General features: G+C 42.8%; 1 protein-coding gene across 4 annotated transcripts in view; it reads left to right on the plus strand.

Annotated features, from left to right (window-relative positions):
* Positions 1-18718, plus strand: part of shf (Src homology 2 domain containing F) — an 88634-nt gene that overhangs the window by 59333 nt on the left and 10583 nt on the right. The window contains exons 3-6 of one of the 4 annotated variants that reach the window (XM_079338767.1): positions 2674-2892; positions 3681-3779; positions 12018-12164; positions 18458-18632. In XM_079338767.1, the coding sequence (XP_079194893.1) occupies positions 2674-2892; positions 3681-3779; positions 12018-12164; positions 18458-18632 (640 nt within the window). The remainder of the gene's footprint in view (positions 1-2673; positions 2893-3680; positions 3780-12017; positions 12165-18457; positions 18633-18718) is intronic. The other 3 variants (XM_079338769.1, XM_079338768.1, XM_079338770.1) reach the window with 3 other exon arrangements.

An 18718-nucleotide genomic window follows, 5' to 3' on the forward strand; every position in this document is an offset into this window, starting at 1 on the left:
TTTTTGGTGTTCAGTATTGTGCTCTGCTGTTGCTCCAGAAACTTTTTTATTTTTTTTCATTGCTTGCTAAACAGATGGTTTTGTTCAGAGCTTCTGCTACATGACATGTTGATACCCCGTTGAGAGGAGCTCACTTTCTCGATGTTTAATTGTATCGTTAAAAAAACAAACAAACAAAAAAAGCAAACACTTTTGTTTCCTCAAAACTTGTTGGCTCGAAAGTTCAATTCCAATATTGCATGTTTTTTTTTTTTTGGGGGGGGGGGGTTCAGGGGTATTGTAAGGGTAACCAAGAGCCAAAATAGAGGGCCAAAAAAAATAAAATAAAACGGAGGAAGTGCAGCATCTGGACAGGAAGTCTGACATCCGAGTAGGGAGAGGTCGGAGAACATCAAGGGAGGGTGCGGTGGTCGACCCTTGACTCTTTGGAGGGTTTAGAGGTCAAAGACAGAATGCAAAGCCCATTTTCATGCCAATCACTGTCATTTGTGAGACAGATGTATCCCCACCCACTTTACCCAGCATGCCTTAAGAGGAGCTGACATGGAGGAAGCTAAGATGGAAGAATGAAGGTTAGAAGGGCAGTAAGTCAATTAAAAGAGACGGAGTGGAAGGAGGCTCAAAAGGGAGTCTTAATCCAGTGCTGGAGTTTATCGAAGAGAGCGTGCCTTCAATTAAAGGATTCTTCCCTCTAGATTTACACCCCACCATTAATACCCCGCTCCCCTCCTCCTGAAGCCTCCCGCCGCTTCCTCCCTCCTCTTCTGGAGCTATTTGTTCTCGTGCAGGGGAGGTGGGACGTAATCACGCCCGGATCTCGTAAAAACCACTGCAAGATCAAAGAGTGTGAGTTTGCCTAATGCACGATTTAAGCTGAGATGCGGGACCAGGCAAGCCTCACCTCACTCCACCCCTCCACTTCCCACCACCACCAGCACCACCACCAGCAGCAGCAGCGGGTAGCTCCATTAGGCTCAATGCATTGCTCATTTTTCCGCAAGAGCTCCCCTGGGCTAAGAGGTAATTATGCAGCAGTGTGGCACAATATTTCATTCTCCTCGCATTGCATTACTCGACGGTGTTGCCGGCCACTAACAGCTTCATGTGGCTCAGGAGGAAGGGTGTCGGCGGCTAACGGCTTCAGAGGAGCGAGAGGGCGATCGGAGGAAGAGGAGGAGGGCACGAAGAAGAAGAGGGAGTGTTCTCAAGGGTATGATGCTCCAGTGAGAGGGAGATCTGTTTCATCTACGCAGGGAGGATAAAAGGGCCATGCACAATGTTTGTCTGGATCAGGTGACCCAGGCAAATGTGGGGGGGGAAAACAAAAAAAGTTTCCTGCTGTCAAGGAATCTCCTTCTCCCATCTGAGGTTGTAGAGATAATTCTTTAAACTCAAAAGGGCTTTAGTGTGCTCATGTTTGAGGTCAGTCAGGTTGGTAGCGCCTGATAAACTGGAGCACTGAGATGAGCCCAGAAATCATCCTCGAAATGTTTACCCAGGTCAAACAATCGTATAGAAGTTATTTCCTCATAGACTTTAATACAACCGGACCGGCGGGGGACTGGCAGTTTCACTCTTTGACCCGGAATTTAAACATGTCAACAGGTTCCTCTCCATAAGACACACTTCAAATCTTTCTACACAGTGGACAAAACCGTTTCCTGACCGCTCGCTGAGAGCATACACCTCCACAGCTACGGCAGCCATCAGTAAAGAACGGTTTCTTTGTTGTAATTGTGAACATTTTTGTATTTCAGAATTCCTGTGGGGTTTTTTTAGACCTTGACTTTGGTTCCTGTTTTGGACCTCTTGTGATACTTGCTGAAGTGTATCCAGATAATATTTGGAGAAAGAGAGAGAGAGGGAACATCGATTTTCAACAAATGTCAGAATTGATATCCCAAACCAGCCTTCAAGCAAATAACACTCAAACACATGGCGCTGTATATTCTAATTATCCTTGGAAGAGAATGAAGCTCCTATCCCGACTGGAGTACATACTTTCTATTGGTGTTAAAGAACATTCGACGTTAACAGTGTTCAGTTGTTTATGGGGATCATAGAAAGAACGGCATGCTGGGGAAAGGAAATGATGCTCACCATGTTCTGGCAGAGCAGGTGAAGGCAGCCTGCGGCAAGGTTGTTTAGAAGAGTTGTGAGAATCTTTTTTTTTTTGTGTGTGTTCGGGGAGGTTAGACTGTGTGTGCTTCACAGGTGTTCAGCCTTCCAGGTCTTCCTCTTCCACACTCTCTCTTCTACTTCCTCCGTCAGCCATCAGCTAAAAATCAAACTGTCACCGTCAGTCATGTCATGAAAGAGGCCCTTTGTAGGTCATGTTCACTTTTCTGATCGTTCTGCAATAGCCAAAAATAACCCATCATCACAACTCTGAGCTTACAGCTTCTTTCTCATTTAGAGTGAAAAACAATAAAAAGAGTTAACTTTTCAGCCTTAGAGAAAGTTATTGGAAGGGAAGTAGCTAAAACTATTTTTCTTCCCAGTCTAATCATTTGGAAAGTCAGCATCTTCATGTATTGATCATATTTTTTGCAAGCAGCCTTTTTTCTGGTTATGTCAAAAGTCCAAATCCACAAATCTCCTTTTGCTGTGTTTCGTCTCGTACTTGTTCCAGAAACCTATCGTAAAGACGCGTTGTTCTCCCTGCTTTTATAGAAATACGTTCTGGGGGACGAGGCTCTAAGGACGGATCGTTGAGACAGCTGCCCCTGTACGACACGCCATACGAGCCAGCCGAGAACGGCGGAGACTCGGACCCTGAGCGCTCGCGCTGTCCCCGAGAAAGCCGACTGCCACAGGATGATGAACGACCCCCCGAGGAGTACGACCAGCCCTGGGAGTGGAAGAAAGAGAGGATTTCCAAAGCCTTTGCAGGTAAGACAGAGAGTGCACAGAGGCATTTAAAACAAGGAGGGCTCGCTTAAAATAATTAGGACTGAATTACACCCTCACTGTTTCGCAAATGCATTTCTGAGGTCTCTCCTTAAAACAGTGAAATCCACATTTCAATGCATTTTACCTTCAGCTGTGACTGTTTCATACTGTTAGTGCTGCAGTCAAAATATTTTGAACCTGACCATGTAAACTAATCCTGTTTGAGGATAACTGCTAAGGGTTTTACTTTTTCAATTTCCACCTTTCACAGAATCAAATGTGAAACTTTTCTGCTCAACTAACCCGGCCAACTGTTTTTAGTTTCGCTCTAACATTTTCTTTCTTTGTAACTCTTCGTCAGGTTTGAAGGCTGCTGCTGCTGCTGCTCTTTACTCTCTGTGCACACATCTTTTCTTCTCCTCCTGTTAAAGCACCCGCTAAGTTCACTCGCAGGTGTCTGGTCGACTGTTTGCTGTCTTGATCCGACTGCTGCCTGTTTGAACTTAGACGATGCATTAGCGGTCTCAGCGGGGGCATGACTGGTTGTGCAGGTGCATGTAGGTGCAGCTAGTCGTCGTGGTTGGAGAGCTTTAGCATGGCTAACACAGCCATAACATCAAACAGGGCTGTTCCTGGAAAGAATACGGCTTTGGATCATAAATGTGCACCCCAGACATAAAATACCAAGCCTTTTATCTATTATAAGTAAAGAAAATCACCAGCCCTTGAGTTTATTTTTCATCGCCCATTTTCTCTCTATATTTGTCTTTTTTTTTATCCTTGAACAGCTCTGCTATGTTATGACTGCATTAGCTACGAGGGCTCTGTAAATGGCACTGGATCAGATCCCCACGGAAGAAAGGACTGCACCTCTAAATCCCTCACAGGTACCAATGGAGACGGGGCTTGGGATTTTCTGTTGTCTTTTTGTCTTTTCATTTTAGACTGTATGCCTGAACCTCCTGGGTTATAGTTAATGTTGAGTATTGGGATATAAGTCACACTTAAAATGCACAATGTAAAAATGTAATTGAAATGTAATGATACAACCAAGCTTATTAGTAGTTGTGGGATTTGGTTAACACTGCAAAAATGAATATGTAGACTCTGAAATTCAACTCCACCAGCACTTGGGGAAAAAAAAAGGTCACCCACTTACAGTAAAAATGCAAATCAGCTTGTTAGAAATGTTCTGGATTTGTGTGGTATTATCTGGAGGCTGCTACTGTGATTGCCTAGTGCTTAAAGTGGACTAAAAGAGGAACAGCCATCCTATAAAATCCTCTTCAAATCTGATTTTCAGTAGATATGTAACAAGTGCAAAAAATAAGTGCAGCGACTCTGCAAAGGAGGTGATGTGTGTAACTGGTGGAGTGAGTGAACTCATGTTACCTCCAGTGATGCAAAAACTGCAGCTTGAAAAAAAAAAGATTATAATATATGTTTTTTTTTTTTTTTACTTTATGGCAGTGCAATTGTAAACTGAACTAGTGCAAATTCATTTCTACCTAGTAAGCTCATAGTGTGTATCCATTCTTCTTTAAAAGAGTGACCGAACGAGTGCTTTTCTTAATCATATCAAAACAAATGTTGAAGATGTTTGAAATGGTTTACATAAACAAAAAGGCTTTTGAGCCCAAAACTGAGCTATACTCGTCCTCTGCTTGGATGAGAATATCTCATCAATGAATAACATTTTTATATGTAATTAAATCTGAATGAGAGACGATTTTTGGCTTTGTTTACAACTGGGAAAATAAGTATGTCTAACCCATTGTTTTTTTTTACACTGGAGGAGGGATTGAGCTTTATAGGAGTGCTCATGTAATTTCTCAGAGTAGATGGACGTGGATTAATATCAACATATTTGATATTCTCTTCATTATGTTCTGATCATTTTCTATTTTTTAATACGTTTAATTCTATTGTGATATATTACTCTTGTGTATTTTTCATCTTTTATTTCCCCTTCTGTTTGGTTCAGAAACACTGCCGTGCATTTACATATTTTAATAAAGCCAAACTGATGAGAGGAAGGAGGACAGATAAATCCCACACAGAATCATAGACCGACCATTTGGGACCTGGGAGGAGATTTTCAGGCAAATTACAGTTAAATACTTTGTGAAAGTAATGTCCATTCTGAACACGTTCAAAACGTTGGCACCAAGGTAGTTTGGGGATTGTGTATTATTTACGCAATATTATAAAGTTATGCTTTAAATCCAACATCTAAACACATCTAAGTCTAATCTTACACAGAAACCTCGTGATGCCACTAATTGATCCCGGATAAGAAAACAAATCCTCAGAGATATTGTCGAACCCAAACACACATGTATTTAAAGCTGCTTTGAGGAAATGTCGCTTTGTGCCCCGATGGATTGTTGCTCCTTTGCCGATCAGCTCCTGAACATGTGCAATTAGTAAAGAGAAACATGATCCTGCTTTTTGAACAGCTCAAACTATCACTCATTGAAAATCTTTGCTTTGGAAAATGTTGCTTCTTCTGTCTAGAACTGTTAATCACCCCGTCTGATACCTACCCAAGGCAACGCTTTTCCCTCATCAACACTAACAATATGGCGATGACCAACCTTATTGCTGATGGTCACGTTAGCTGTAGCAGGTCATACAGAGGCATTAGTATTAATCCCGTTTTCTGATTCTCAGACATTGGAAGGATTCTAATAAACGAACAGAAACGAGCCACGTGCGAAGATGGATTCCTAACGCTTGCATGAAGACAGTGCTGACAGGTTGACCAGACTTCAAATGGGTCCTGGTACAAACCTTGTGTCTGTCTATTCATTAGTCACCTTCTTGACGTTTCATTATGTGTCTGTCATTTGACTCCTGTTCCCCCGTTCACTTCAAAGTATTTTAGGAACCGACGTCTTCATTGCAGTCACGCTGTGCTGCCTCCGCCTGTGATTAGTTAAATAAAGGGATGCTGCATTCTTAATCAATTTCCTTTTTCTCCCTCATTATTTGTGTGCCAAGCAACACTCAGAAGTGTTTGGTTAGGCAGCTATTTACTAACACGTCCCTCTTTCAACTTTCCTTTTTACAGACAACATCCCTCCTGTGACAATGATTCATTTAATTTCCATTGTATGTCAAAGACTTGGCTGGGAATTAGAGTGATGTGTCTTTAAGTTAGCTTTCAGTGAAGAGAGCAGCCGTCCTTAAAGTGCTTTGATTTATCGCTCGTTCTCTGTCTGTTAGGTTTCATTCAAGCAGAAATAATTCCTCACTGTTTGGGAGACAGCAAAAGGGGGAAGGATGACAAAGACGTCTTTGGGACAAGCCTCATCAGTGCAGGCTTGTTTTTTGTTGCATGTGTTAGAGGAGACCAGCCTCGGATCCAGACATCAAGAGGCTTAGAGAAAGTTTCCCACCTTTGAAGACTTGAGCTTTCGTGCCTGCACCTGAGGCTCTGATCTTTGCAACCAGCTTACCTCCACTGTCAAGATATTTCGCACTGCTTCTGTATTTTTAAGTCCGCCTTTGAGCCAAATCTTAAAGGCTGTTAACAATCCCACTTCACTAGCCATCCAAACCTCATCTCCCCTGCACTATCTGAAGAACCAGCTTACACACTGTGGTCCGCTTTTGGTTACCTTGCTTTTTTCCTGGAGTTCCCAATCTTAAACCTTTTTGATTAGAAACCAGCAGGCTGAACATCTGTTTCTGAGGGATAATGCCAAGAAATTTGAGACAATCAATTTTTCAGTGTCATAAAAACGTCGGTATCACGTTTATTATAGGCTCAGTTAGGAGAGATCGTGCTTCCATATTTAAAGCAGGGTCACTTGAGGTTCATGAAACATTACACCTGAGTCATAAGGTCGTGGGCTTACTGTAATCTCTAAAATGAGACGGAATGTTCAGTCAAGTCCTGATGGACTCCAGGTTTCAGGATCGGATGTCTTGGTGGTTCAAGAGTCTCATTTTATGTTTTCATTATTTTGAGTTCAATCGAAAACCAGATCATTTTAGTCACTGAAAACATTATTCTAATGTCTGATTGAAATCACATAAAACATTATTTATTCTTGAATTTAGAAATGTTTAGATTCAATCTGCAAAAGAGTGGGGAAAAAAGTACATATTGTACAGGTTGCACAAAAAATCCAACCGTCAAAGAACATAAACAGAAATGCATTTTTGTACATGATATGTGAAAAACATAAATGAACAAAGTTAACCTAAAACTTGAACCGGCATTCGTTAACCATTTGATCCAGGTCACTCAAAGTGTTGTAAAAATAAATGGTTATATCGAAGATGTAGTGCTGCTCTCCGTTACCAGGATGCAGATGTGTCCTCAGATGTCAGCGATTAAGTCAGCTTATAAAAGTGTTCCCCGTTTGCTATTTCAGGCCTGATTCAAACACTTCTGTGGGCAGATGGTCTGTTTTAAAAGCAGCCTAACCACAGCTCCCTGTGCTGTTAGGGTTTCTGGAGAGCAATTTTCCCTCAGTGATGTTTCTATAGTTGCTGAAGCACTTTATGGCTGTGTAATATCAGTGACTAATGATACCGTTCACCAGCTGGATTCCAAAGCTAGTTTTCTGCACTCCACCAAACATTCAGTTTGTATTCCAAACAATTATGTGGGGAATGAAAGTGTCTGCAAACAAAATATTAGCAGATAATGAAAAAAAATGCACGACCTGACTAAGCCATAGAGTGGGTGTAAGATAAAAAATAAAAAAAAATGAGGGGGAGATTAAATGAATACCAAGAGCAGCCTATGCCCTCCCACCATGGTGAAACATGCTAACACAGTCTTCATAAAAGACTATTTGTCTTCATTAATGATATAAGAAGGAGAGCACAGTAATACTCCTAACTGCAACGGCTGTCCCCACCACTGCCTGCACGCTCACCTCTTCACAGCACTTGAACTGGCCTTATTATTCACTGTTGGGCTATCGCCTGACAGCTATGCAATGGAATGTAAATTCCCTGCCTTGTTAGGGTGTAGGGGTGCTGTGTACTTGCGGTTTGGTTAATCACTCATCCTCCCTGTCCCCCCCCCCACACACACACACACACACACTTCACAGACTGAGCACACTCTCTCCTGTCGCCTGTCTGCTGAGGAATTTGAATTAGAATTTGACCATGAGAAGAAACCTGCAAAAGTAATAAAAAAAAAAAAACTTGCTGGCAGGTCTGTCAGTGTCAGCACAAGTGCTTGACTTGAACATGGCACTCTTACTTACTCAGGCAGACATGGACATGCCGCCATCAGAAATCTGAGCCTCCTCACAGCAGGAACGGTATTGAGGGCCATTGTTACCTAATCTCCTTGCCCTCTGTTACCTGCTTCTAACTCTTCCACTTGGCTCCTGCCCAGCGGGGTGCTATATATTTAACACTGTAGAAAAGAGAAGGCGCTGTTGCTTTCTCCCTCCGGTCTTAAGCAGCTTTATGGTTTTTTAATGAATCCCTATGTGCTTAACGACCCAGAAATCTGATGCTCAAGTCTAAAGTTAAATAATTGATTAATTCTTTTTCTTTTTTTTTTGCACCAGGGTCAAAGCCCGATGTTTTGCAGGTGCAATGATTCTGTTCGTCTCTGCTTGGCTGATTTGGTTGCCCCAACAATGTCTGTCTGTCCGTCACTACTCTGCTCCATCTCTGTGTCGTCTTCTCGGCCTCTGCTGCAGCACCCCGCTGATAACCTTCCTGACAGCCCGCTTTCATGAGCCTCAAACGTGTCCTGCCCGCCTTTCACCAAGCACTGCCACAGGTCTTATCTTCACTCACACACATTGGCCACACACACAACAGTGCAGTATATCTCCGCTCCGAGGCAGCACACCTTCGTCAACCCCTCTTTGAAACGGCCGTCATTTATGCCTCTCTTCGTTCTCTCCGCCGATAAGAGCTGAGGTAAATGCCGTGCTGTCATCACATCTCCATCAAACCACTTTCATATTTTATGTAAACACATCACATTTAAAAACTGATCCGTGCCTTGAAACAGTGACCGTATAATGCGAGAAATACAGTAAAGGAGAAAACTATGAGATGGCATTTCAGTCTCCCTGGAGCATAACACAGATGTTATCTGTGATCATTCGGGTGCCATCGGAACAAACACGTCTTCAGAAGATGCTGGTTTGTTTTTGACGTTCCTCTGCTCATGATGTGTGGCATAAACATTGCGATCTTTCAGCTTGTTTTGAATATGCATGCAATTAGCCAACCAAATTAAGCAGAACTAAATTAAATGGCGACGGTGGAAACAAGCATAGCCGTTGATTTATGATGCTGCACTGTTTACAGTGATGAAGTGCCAGGGGCTAATGAAAAGCCTGGGTAAACAAATACCTGACTTTAAAATAAGTTCTACTCCTGGAGGAAAAAAGGGAAGGTAAACATAGATAAAAATGGACCCTTGCTCATTATTCAGATGCTCTCAGGATGAACTGCACTGTAGAAACTAATATTCAGCCAAAGTGTTTCAAAACTCCAGCTTACTGAATGTCCCCTGACCAGACTGCTTAATCTGTCTGTGTCCTAACCAAGAGACATGTTGCATTGGCATTGTACATCCTCCAAAGCTCTCCTTTCATGGGACAGGCACATGACAAGGGGGTCCAGTTATACAAGTCTTATCATGGCTATTTGTGTGCACTTAAATACATTTGAACTGTTTTTCACCTCAGTTCTTATGTCAACACGAGATGCGTTTTTAAGGATTATGCAAGATGTCATATTGTTTTTCTTCACGCATTGTTTCAGTCCCGTACGTACGAACCTACAACAGATAAACAAAGACAGAAGTGGCTTTACCTTGTCATATCATGAGGTGGGAATTATGTGACACATTCATTTCCCCTCAAGTCTCCTGAAACAGTTCACCTGCTGTTCACTCCAGCAATCATTGGAATTCTGCATCCGCCACTTTAACAACACGTAAACGGGTTTATAGTAAGTGGGCAGCTTGGTGAAAATATTTTCTGGCATTTGGATGACTTCAGGGTGTGAAGGAATCTGCGGTTATCACTTCTTGGAATTTATAATTCCTTCAAGGCAGGGTTGGTAATTGTCAAAAAACTAGCATGATTTTGAAAGTAGCATCCTCTCCGTTCTGCGTGTTCACACCCACTCCCTCCCCTCTGTGCTCCCTCAAAAGCCACGCCCCCCACTTACATGCAGCAGCGCCATTGGTCCAGAAGTTCAATTTCAACTCCTGCTTTGAGTGTGGGCTCATGCATGAGGTAGAGAGGCTTGATTGGTTTATAAAACGTGGACCGAGTGCCAACATCGTTTTTGAAGTGTTTACAACTGCTACAGAGGATGGATTTGTTTTTGTTTCTTTTTCAGCACATGAATTATTAATTACAATCAGGACCTAACCAACCAACATATTAAAATGTGTATGTGAAGGAAATTACCCAGCCTGCCTTTTAATGCCACAAAGAGTAAATGCACTCAACGAGACAGCAACATAACATCAGTGATTATTCAAGAGGTCCTGCTGACTGGCTGGGTTTTTGTTGTTACTATATATATTTTTTTAGGATTGTTGAGTTTTCCAGTCACCCAGAATTTTAAAAAGTAACAACACACCTGACTTCTGGATGAGTTTAACTCAATTTACATGGTACTAAATGATATTATTCAGCTGTGCAACCAAGCAAAACTGAGCCACACTTGGCCAAATCGTCTCCTCATCCTCACAGCTGGGCTGCAGAGAGCAGGCAGCCCCAAACAATTACACGCTAATCTGCAATGTGAAATGAGCATTAGGCTTTTAATCTCACAGGAAAAGAGTCCCCTACTTCACCCCAAAGTGGTGGAAGTTGAATTTATCTCCCAGAGTTTCTGACCTTCTGTCTTCTATTCCACCACCCTGCAGCTCCAGCCCACCACTCCATACCTCTCCCATCAGGAAAGACAGCAAGTAGCTCCTCCTTTCAGCCACCCTTCTCTAGATGAGCGCCCTGACACCGCAGGCCCGGCTATTTAATTGCTTGTCGGATAGAATATTCTACAGTTTCCCGCCGTCATCAAAGCTTGCAGATATTGCTTCTCATTAGCCTGTCCTGTAACACCACTGCTGCGGCAATTCCTTTCAGCGTGGAAGACAGACAAGTCCATAACATTATGCAAACACAAGCCTGTGTACCAGCCAAACAAGACAGTGACACAGTAATGGTAATGAAAACAGTCGAACCCTTTTCACCAAGGGCTGCTGAAGGAGCACTGAGTCAGCTTTATTGACATTACATTATTTGAATGTGGCTCTTTTCACTACTTTCTTGACCTGACCTGGCAAACCCTGTTGGACATGAGGCTCTCAGTCTGTGGAGTCTGCCAGGATGCTAGTAAATCACACTCTTTACATTGTTGTTCTTAATGGAAAGGCTCATAGACTAATAACGCCTTGACAGCATAATAATAATCATAGTTGCAACTTTAATTATGTACCATCTTCTTATAACATGTGTTTAATGTATACCGATGAACGGTATCACTACGTATGTGCATGTAAACTGGAGGCATAAACATAAGTTATCTTAGGGACATGGATCCAATAGTGTCGGGATTGCTGAGAAGGAGCTAATGGAGAGGGGAGCTAAGACTACAGTGGGTTTGACTATTGAGGTAGAGCTGGGGTTCAGGAGCATCTTCCACAACCAATTTAAGCTTAACAGGTTGTTTGCTGACTTTGTATCCTTCCAAATCCCATTCCAAGTTGAGCTTTTTATGAAAACAATTAACCGTTGACCATTAGCTTCTGTCACAAATGCAGGGTTTTTGTATTGACCTGTAACCTGCCATCAGATTGTCACCCTACTGTCCAATAATCTAACCTCACTTCTTTTTCAGTCCTGTTGCATTTCTTTTCTTGTCTAGTCCACAGCTAGTGCTAACCCTTGGATCAATAAAAATAAACCAGCTCTCGTCAACATTGCTGGGATCTTCTGCTCTAATCAATTTTTTTCTCTTGCGCTTTCTTCCTTTTCTCTTTTTGTTATCTCTTTATTCTGTCATTGCGTCCTTCTCCTCATTCCCTTTGTCCTCCATGTGTCCCTTGTTGCTGTTCCTTTTTTCCCTTCCCTCCGTCTCTCCTCTGATGACGCCGTCGACCCTTGCAGTAGAGATTAAAGTGATCAAGGACCTACCGTGGCCCCCTCCTGTTGGGCAGCTCAACACCAGCCCTCCCCTTGCGGAGGAGCTGGAGTCTCCCTCGCAGACAGCTCAGCCCTCTCCTGGACAGACAGGCTGTGACCAGCACCACCAGGGTGGGTGTTGGTGTTCACATTGTCCAGCGTCGATCCCGTCAACTACCCTCCATAACACCCACACCCCCTGACATGAATCCCCCATCCATCTCTGTCCATCCATCCATCATTCCATGTCATCGTGTATCTGTCTATTTGTCTGGGGTTTTTTGGAGGCAATATAGTGTGATGCCTTCAATATCTTCACTTCTATTTATACGGTGAGCGTAGAAGACAACAAAATAGATTATATTTGACTTACTAAGAATTTCACTAAAAAATCTCACTCACCTGGAAGTGGTGTCCTCCAGCATCATTGTCTTTGATCCATTTCAAAACATACCAGCAGTACAGAAGGGCAATATCCGATTACGTGAAAGCGTCCGCTTACGCTTGACTGGTCAGTGATGACTTACCGAAAGTCTTCTGCACTTTAAACAGCATTACACAGTGTGACGTTGGGTATTAGCTCAGTAATGACTGCATTTTTTCCATCTGGATTACATGTGGCAGAAAATCACTCATTCTTGTGCAGGTTTTTAGGGCTGAAGGCTCATTAGTTTTAATTGTGCTGAACCGCCTTCTGCATGCGTAATTGCTATTTGCTGTGACCCCCATTTCCTCTTGTCAACATACTCATAACCGTCCCAGATGTCCCTCCAGCCTGCTGCTCTCTACAAGTTGCTTACATGAGTTGGGAAAATCAGTCTCAGGTTAAGCCATATTTAGCATCGTATCACACAATGAATCAGTAATTGATCTGTTTTTACAACAAATAGATCCTCTAGTGGATTTTTTGAAGCCCTTTCTGAAGCGCAAACTCTGACTGCTGTAATTACCGGGGGGTTGGGGGGAGAGGGGGGAGAGGGACATGTAGCATAACTAATGCCAGGAATGGGGTTTCCCCTGACAGAGTGGGAAGACTTAGAGTAAGAGCGTGTAAGAGGACACCGCTGCGTGCTGAAGGCGAGGACATGGCGAGGGGTTGATTTATGTCCATAAATCCATGGGAAAGGTTCTGGTTGCCTCTGTGATGTGAGTGGGTTTAAGATTGGCATCCAGCTGTAAAATGATCCTACCTCTGTCTGAGCCAGTATGGCCCCACTCTACATCTTTGGGGTCTAAGGTCAGAGTGGCAGACATGGGGGGTGATGGCCTCCATGACCCTGGTGAATACAGTTACAATGCACTCTGCTGACCTCAACGTGCAAGCAGCTTCTCAGTCACACACCAGGACATTAGTCAACTGTTACACACTGGATTGCTTTCATACTGCAGATAGCCTGAGAGCTAAGTGTGTGTGTGTGTATGTGTGTGTGTGTGTGTGTGTGTGTGTGTGTGTGTGTGTGTGTATGTGTGTGTGTAGGCTATTAGGATTGACTCTAATGTAAACTGGGAAAAAACAACATGCATTACAGTACAGGGAAATCAGCTTTATAGGTCAAACCTCATTATCAAAATGTAAATGCAGCTTGACGGCGTAGATATTACATCTACATATAAATGGAAGCACTTTTGTCTAAGTACAATGTCGAGCTTTTTCTCTTTGTTTTTTAGACAAGAATTAATTATCCAGACCACCAACATTTCTCTAACCTCTTCTCTCCGTATATCAATGAAGACTGGGGGGGGGGAAAAACCCAAAACAAGTAATGAAAAGATATCCAGATTTAATTTTAAATGGATTCAGCAGCTGACACTTTGGAGGGTCATCCCTTTGTCTTGGAAAACCCAATTAGAAATTATTTTTTTATATATTTATGTAACAGAGAAAATCACATTCAAAAGATGGTGGAATCTTTCAAAAAGATAATATGAGAAAACCGTTATTTGAGATTCCAATGCATATAATTAATATCAGCATAAAAGTGAAAGATTTCTTGAACGGCCATTTCAGTGGGTATTATATCACGCTGAGCACTAGTTTCCAGTGTGCAGTGCTTTCTAATGAGATACAGCCCTGTTAATCATTTCACATGTCCTGGCTGGAAGACTTAATTTTCCCCTCTCAGTTCAGCGGATGATGGCACACTTCACACGTCAGACTGGTCATCCTTTCTGATAGGAGCACTGTTGGTAGATGAGAATTAATTAGCTGGCTTAATGAGAGAAATTTGCCGAGGAGATTGTACAGAGGGGAAAGAGAATTGTTCCTGTTATTTAGAAGCCTATGTGATGCTCTATTAGCGCTTTGATTTTGTTGTTTTTAATTTGCTGCAAAGCATATCTTTGCTTTTTAAAGGGTTTCATTTGTTTCTGGTTTCAGATCGTCTTTATACATACGTGCTAAAAATCTGGGAATGGCTTATATGTGAGCCACACCCAGAAGACATATTAAAGATAATACAAAACGGCCAACACAACCCAAATATCATTGCTTAATGATAATCATTGTTATTCTTTCAAACACAAGTTTTTGTCACTTAAAAGAACATTTTCTAGTCATTTTTGTCTACAAACAAATACATCGAAGGTTTGATTAAAAAGGACTTCAGCATCCTGTAAAGTAACTCCCTGATATTTGATAAAGAACTGACCTAGAGATGTTTTTTACCGAGTGGAATAAATAATTTAAAATGTGAATTATTGGCAAAATACCTACTACAAGCTGATCTAAGCTACTCCATGTTTGTTGTGTTTTTGCTGCATTAAATTGTTGCTTTTTATGTTCTGGCTTGGTCACAGTGTATTAATAGTTTCATTTTAACCCCCCCGCTTTCACACACAACACTTCTTAAATCCTCTTTTTATTTTCCTTTTCCGTAGAGCTCTCTAGAGGAAGCTGAGTATCTGAAGGGGGGGGGCAGGTCGCTCAGCAATCACTCACCATCTGACTGACAGTTCAATCTGATACACAGAATCCATTTGCTGCACTTTACAAGCAACAATACTGATAACACACACACACAGTTGCCCCTGTGCATTTCACCTGTGTGCGTTTGTGTTTCCGCATGTGTGTGTGTGTGTGTGTTTGTGTGTGTGTGTGTGTGTGTGTGTGTGAGAGAGTGTGTATTTACCCTCTCCTCTCTCTTAAGCTGCCTCTCAGGGCTTTTGTTCTCCTCCAGGGCCAATCCTCTTGTCAATCTCCTGATGGTCGTGTTTCAGATCGGTGTGTGCTCCAGAGAATGAAAGGGGAATAAGTTTGGCTCTCACCCACTATTATTCAGTTGTTAAATACAATTATACAGTGGCTGATGCAAGTTGGGGTGGGATGGCATTAAAGCGGTGAAGTACGTCGATAGCTTTTTGTTTAGTTTGGAGGTAATACTCCTCTTGCTGAACTACGCGCTCTGTCAGTGGAAAAGTCCGAGCTCTGACAGGGAAGGTTGATGGGGTGAGCTCCTCGGAGAATAGCCTCTCGAGCTTTTCTAGGTGGTGAAAAAAAAGAAAAAAGGGTTTCATCAAGGTCAAATAAAAGCATTGATTGTGTTGAATCTGGGGGAAGAGGAGAAATTAGTGTGGGTGCTGGGAACTGTGAAGAGCTATGGTCAGGCGGTCGGCTGAGTGAGCTTTTAGATGCACCGAGAGACAGACTGTGTGGAAAAGTGAAATAGAAACACTCATCTACTGCCACACCAGCAGCCTTGATGAACATATAATTTAGGTGAAAATGTAACAATTTGGTATCAGGCTCTGTGATTGATAACCCTGTATTAGGATCATCGGAAACAGCAGAGATAACAGATCAAAACTGTATCTCCATCTCTCCTCTTTTTTTTCTCCCACATAGATGAGCAGCCATTCCTCCGCAGTCAATGTTCCCCTATCTTTGTCCCTGACAAACAAAATCACTGAGGGAAAAAAAAGACAGAGACAGAAGTGGAGTGTATGAGATGGAAAGCTCAAAAGGAAAGGTCAGGCGGAGACGATGGGGAAGGGCCGGACGTTTTTCAACCAGGAAGAGAGGAATTGAAAGCGAAGGAGGGATTGAGGGAGAGCGATTGGCTACATCTTCATGTTGTGATCTGTCAGCGTTGACAGGGATGAGTGGAGCAAACATGCATCTCCCTTGTCCCCTTGGTCAGTTTCCATGGAAACGCTATTTCTCACCCATGCCCATATACTGTATGTTCAGCCCAGTTGCAGTGTATTCCCAGCAGTCGTTGCATGTAGTTCAAATAAACTGTATGAAAAAGTAGAGAACTTGAAATGACACTCGCATGGACCTGAATGCATCACGCAGACGTCGCTGTAGTCCGAGCACACGACCCTAAAGAAGTTCAGCTACAGTTATTGCTCTTCCTCCGCTCTCAGGTTAGGGTTGCAATATAACAAGCCATCATGCAACAGTACAGTCAGGCTGTCATGTTAAGACTCAGCTGTAGTTCTTTTCCAAACAGAAGTCAGGAAGGCAGGGATATCATATTTGTCATTTTACAATAATCATTTCCATTAGTTTGGGTTTAGGGGGAACGCATCACTGAGCTCAAGGCCAGCGAGTTCAACCTGGAACTGACTGGAAGTAAAGGGGAGCCCCTGCTGGTCAGAGCTGAAACTGCAGCATTTATGTTCAAACATACTGAGCATGAGTTCACAGATAGCCCTGGAAATATTCCGATCTTAACTCGCCCAAAAATCCCTCCCATAACTCCTTCTTGTACAGTTAGTCTAATTCTGAAGTTCCCAATCTCGAGGTTACTGTAAGTAACTCAATTAAATCTGCGGGGAAGCTTATGTTTCGCTAAGCCCATTTGTATTAACTTTTAGAACATTATTATTTAACATGGCATCATTTTTACATCTGACGTGCTTCACCATCGCCTGGTTTTTATGAAGGACAATTGATACACATTATTTTATAATACGCTTTGTTTTGATAGCTGTAAAGAGTTGGATAATTTTTTTAACGACCATTTAGAGCTTAATGACAAAGACTACACATCACCCAAACTTAAAAAAACAAACAAACATGTGAACTGTTTAATCTAAAGAAGGCGATCTCACACAGCCCGACTTAGAGGTGTCGACAAGCTCAGAGAAATGTGTCGACATGTTGTTGTCTCCTGTTGCCTAAATTGATTGATTAATGTTGTCAGCCCTTCTACTCAGTCTGCTCCAGGAACACTTGGCGAGCTCACAGACTGTAAAGTGTAATATCATCCTCTACCTGGACTTTATCGTCGAGACAGATGTAGACTCCTCCCGACTAATATGTTCACAAGGCCTATCTCTCAATACACTGACTGCCATGTTCAGAGGAAAGACAGAGATCTGTGAAGACGGAGGTGTGTGTGTGTGTGTGTGTGTGTGTGTGTGTGTGTGTGCCTCATAAACCTTGAACTCCTTCCATCAAAGGCTCATCTTTGATTTGTTCTCAAACCTTTAAGCAGACAAAGATCTCAGGGAAAAGCCTGTCATGACAGTGTTGCCGTTGTTGCTCATGAAGCGTGTCAGTGGCTCTAAATCGTTCTATCCAACGCCAAGGGTGCTGTGACAGCCATTACAGTGATGGATGATGGAGAAAAATGTCTAAAACACGCATGTACAAACACACGAGCACATCACTCCGTCTCCACCTGTCACCTCTGAACACTATCTTCTCTTCTCTTCTCATGACAGCATTTGGAAAAAACTACAAATGTTTTTTGTATTTTTTTTCCTGCGTGCTGATTGGCTGTGAATTTACCCAGTGACCTCTGCCAGTCATGTCATGGTCAGCCCCAGCCCTTTCACACGCCATCAAACACATCTCTGCGAGGCTGCTAAGGGAGCTTATCGCGTCCACGGCAGAGCCTGAGATTTTTCTGAAAAAGCCAATTTAATGTTTAACTCTCAGGATGTGCGCGCGGGATCCGTGTGGGTGCGCGGTGCAAACGACGCATGAGCGACTGTTGTGAGTGGTTAGGAGGAAGTTTGTGTGGGCAGGATGTTGTGTGCGTTCTCACTGCCGTATATGTACACAGGTGAAAGGATTGATTTACGCCTCCTCCACTGTGTCTGCACGTCCTTCATTTGGATGAGTTACACCGAGTGACACTGTGTGTGTGTGTGTGTGTGTGTGTTTGCTTTTGTGTGTGACTGTGAATGCATGGTTTTTTATTCTCACACACACACACACACACACACACACACACACCTCATTGCTGTTGTAAAGTTAAGTGGAGACTTTATTTTTATTGGCCATTGATGCCGTAGCGTTTAAGAACGTCCACCCTCTGTAAAGTGCACTAGCTTTACCAACTGGCTTTTAACAACAATATCTGAAAAATGAAACACTCTGATAATGAATCTGTCAACCATTTGAACTGTTTTAAATATATCCATCCTCCTTACAACATTAAAGCTCCAGCTGTTTGATTTTCCTTTTATTACAGTTCAGTTTGATGGAGTGGAGAAGCCTCGCATGTCGCCTACAAAGGAGGGTAAAACCCGCCCGCTGCAGCGACACTCCAGCGGCTGTCTGGTCAACACCAAATTGTCTTCACTGGACCACTGCAGCTCTTCTCTCGGCGAGCGTATTGACCCCTCCATGCCCCTAGAGAGCCAGTTGTGAGTCTGGTCTTTGTGTTCCTTTTCTCCTGACTCTGTTTTATTTCCAATCCTTTATGTTGGCTATTTTGCTGCCCGCTCAGCTT

Source organism: Symphodus melops (genome assembly GCF_947650265.1).
Source record: "Symphodus melops genome assembly, chromosome: 3".
Classification (NCBI taxonomy): domain Eukaryota; kingdom Metazoa; phylum Chordata; class Actinopteri; order Labriformes; family Labridae; genus Symphodus; species Symphodus melops.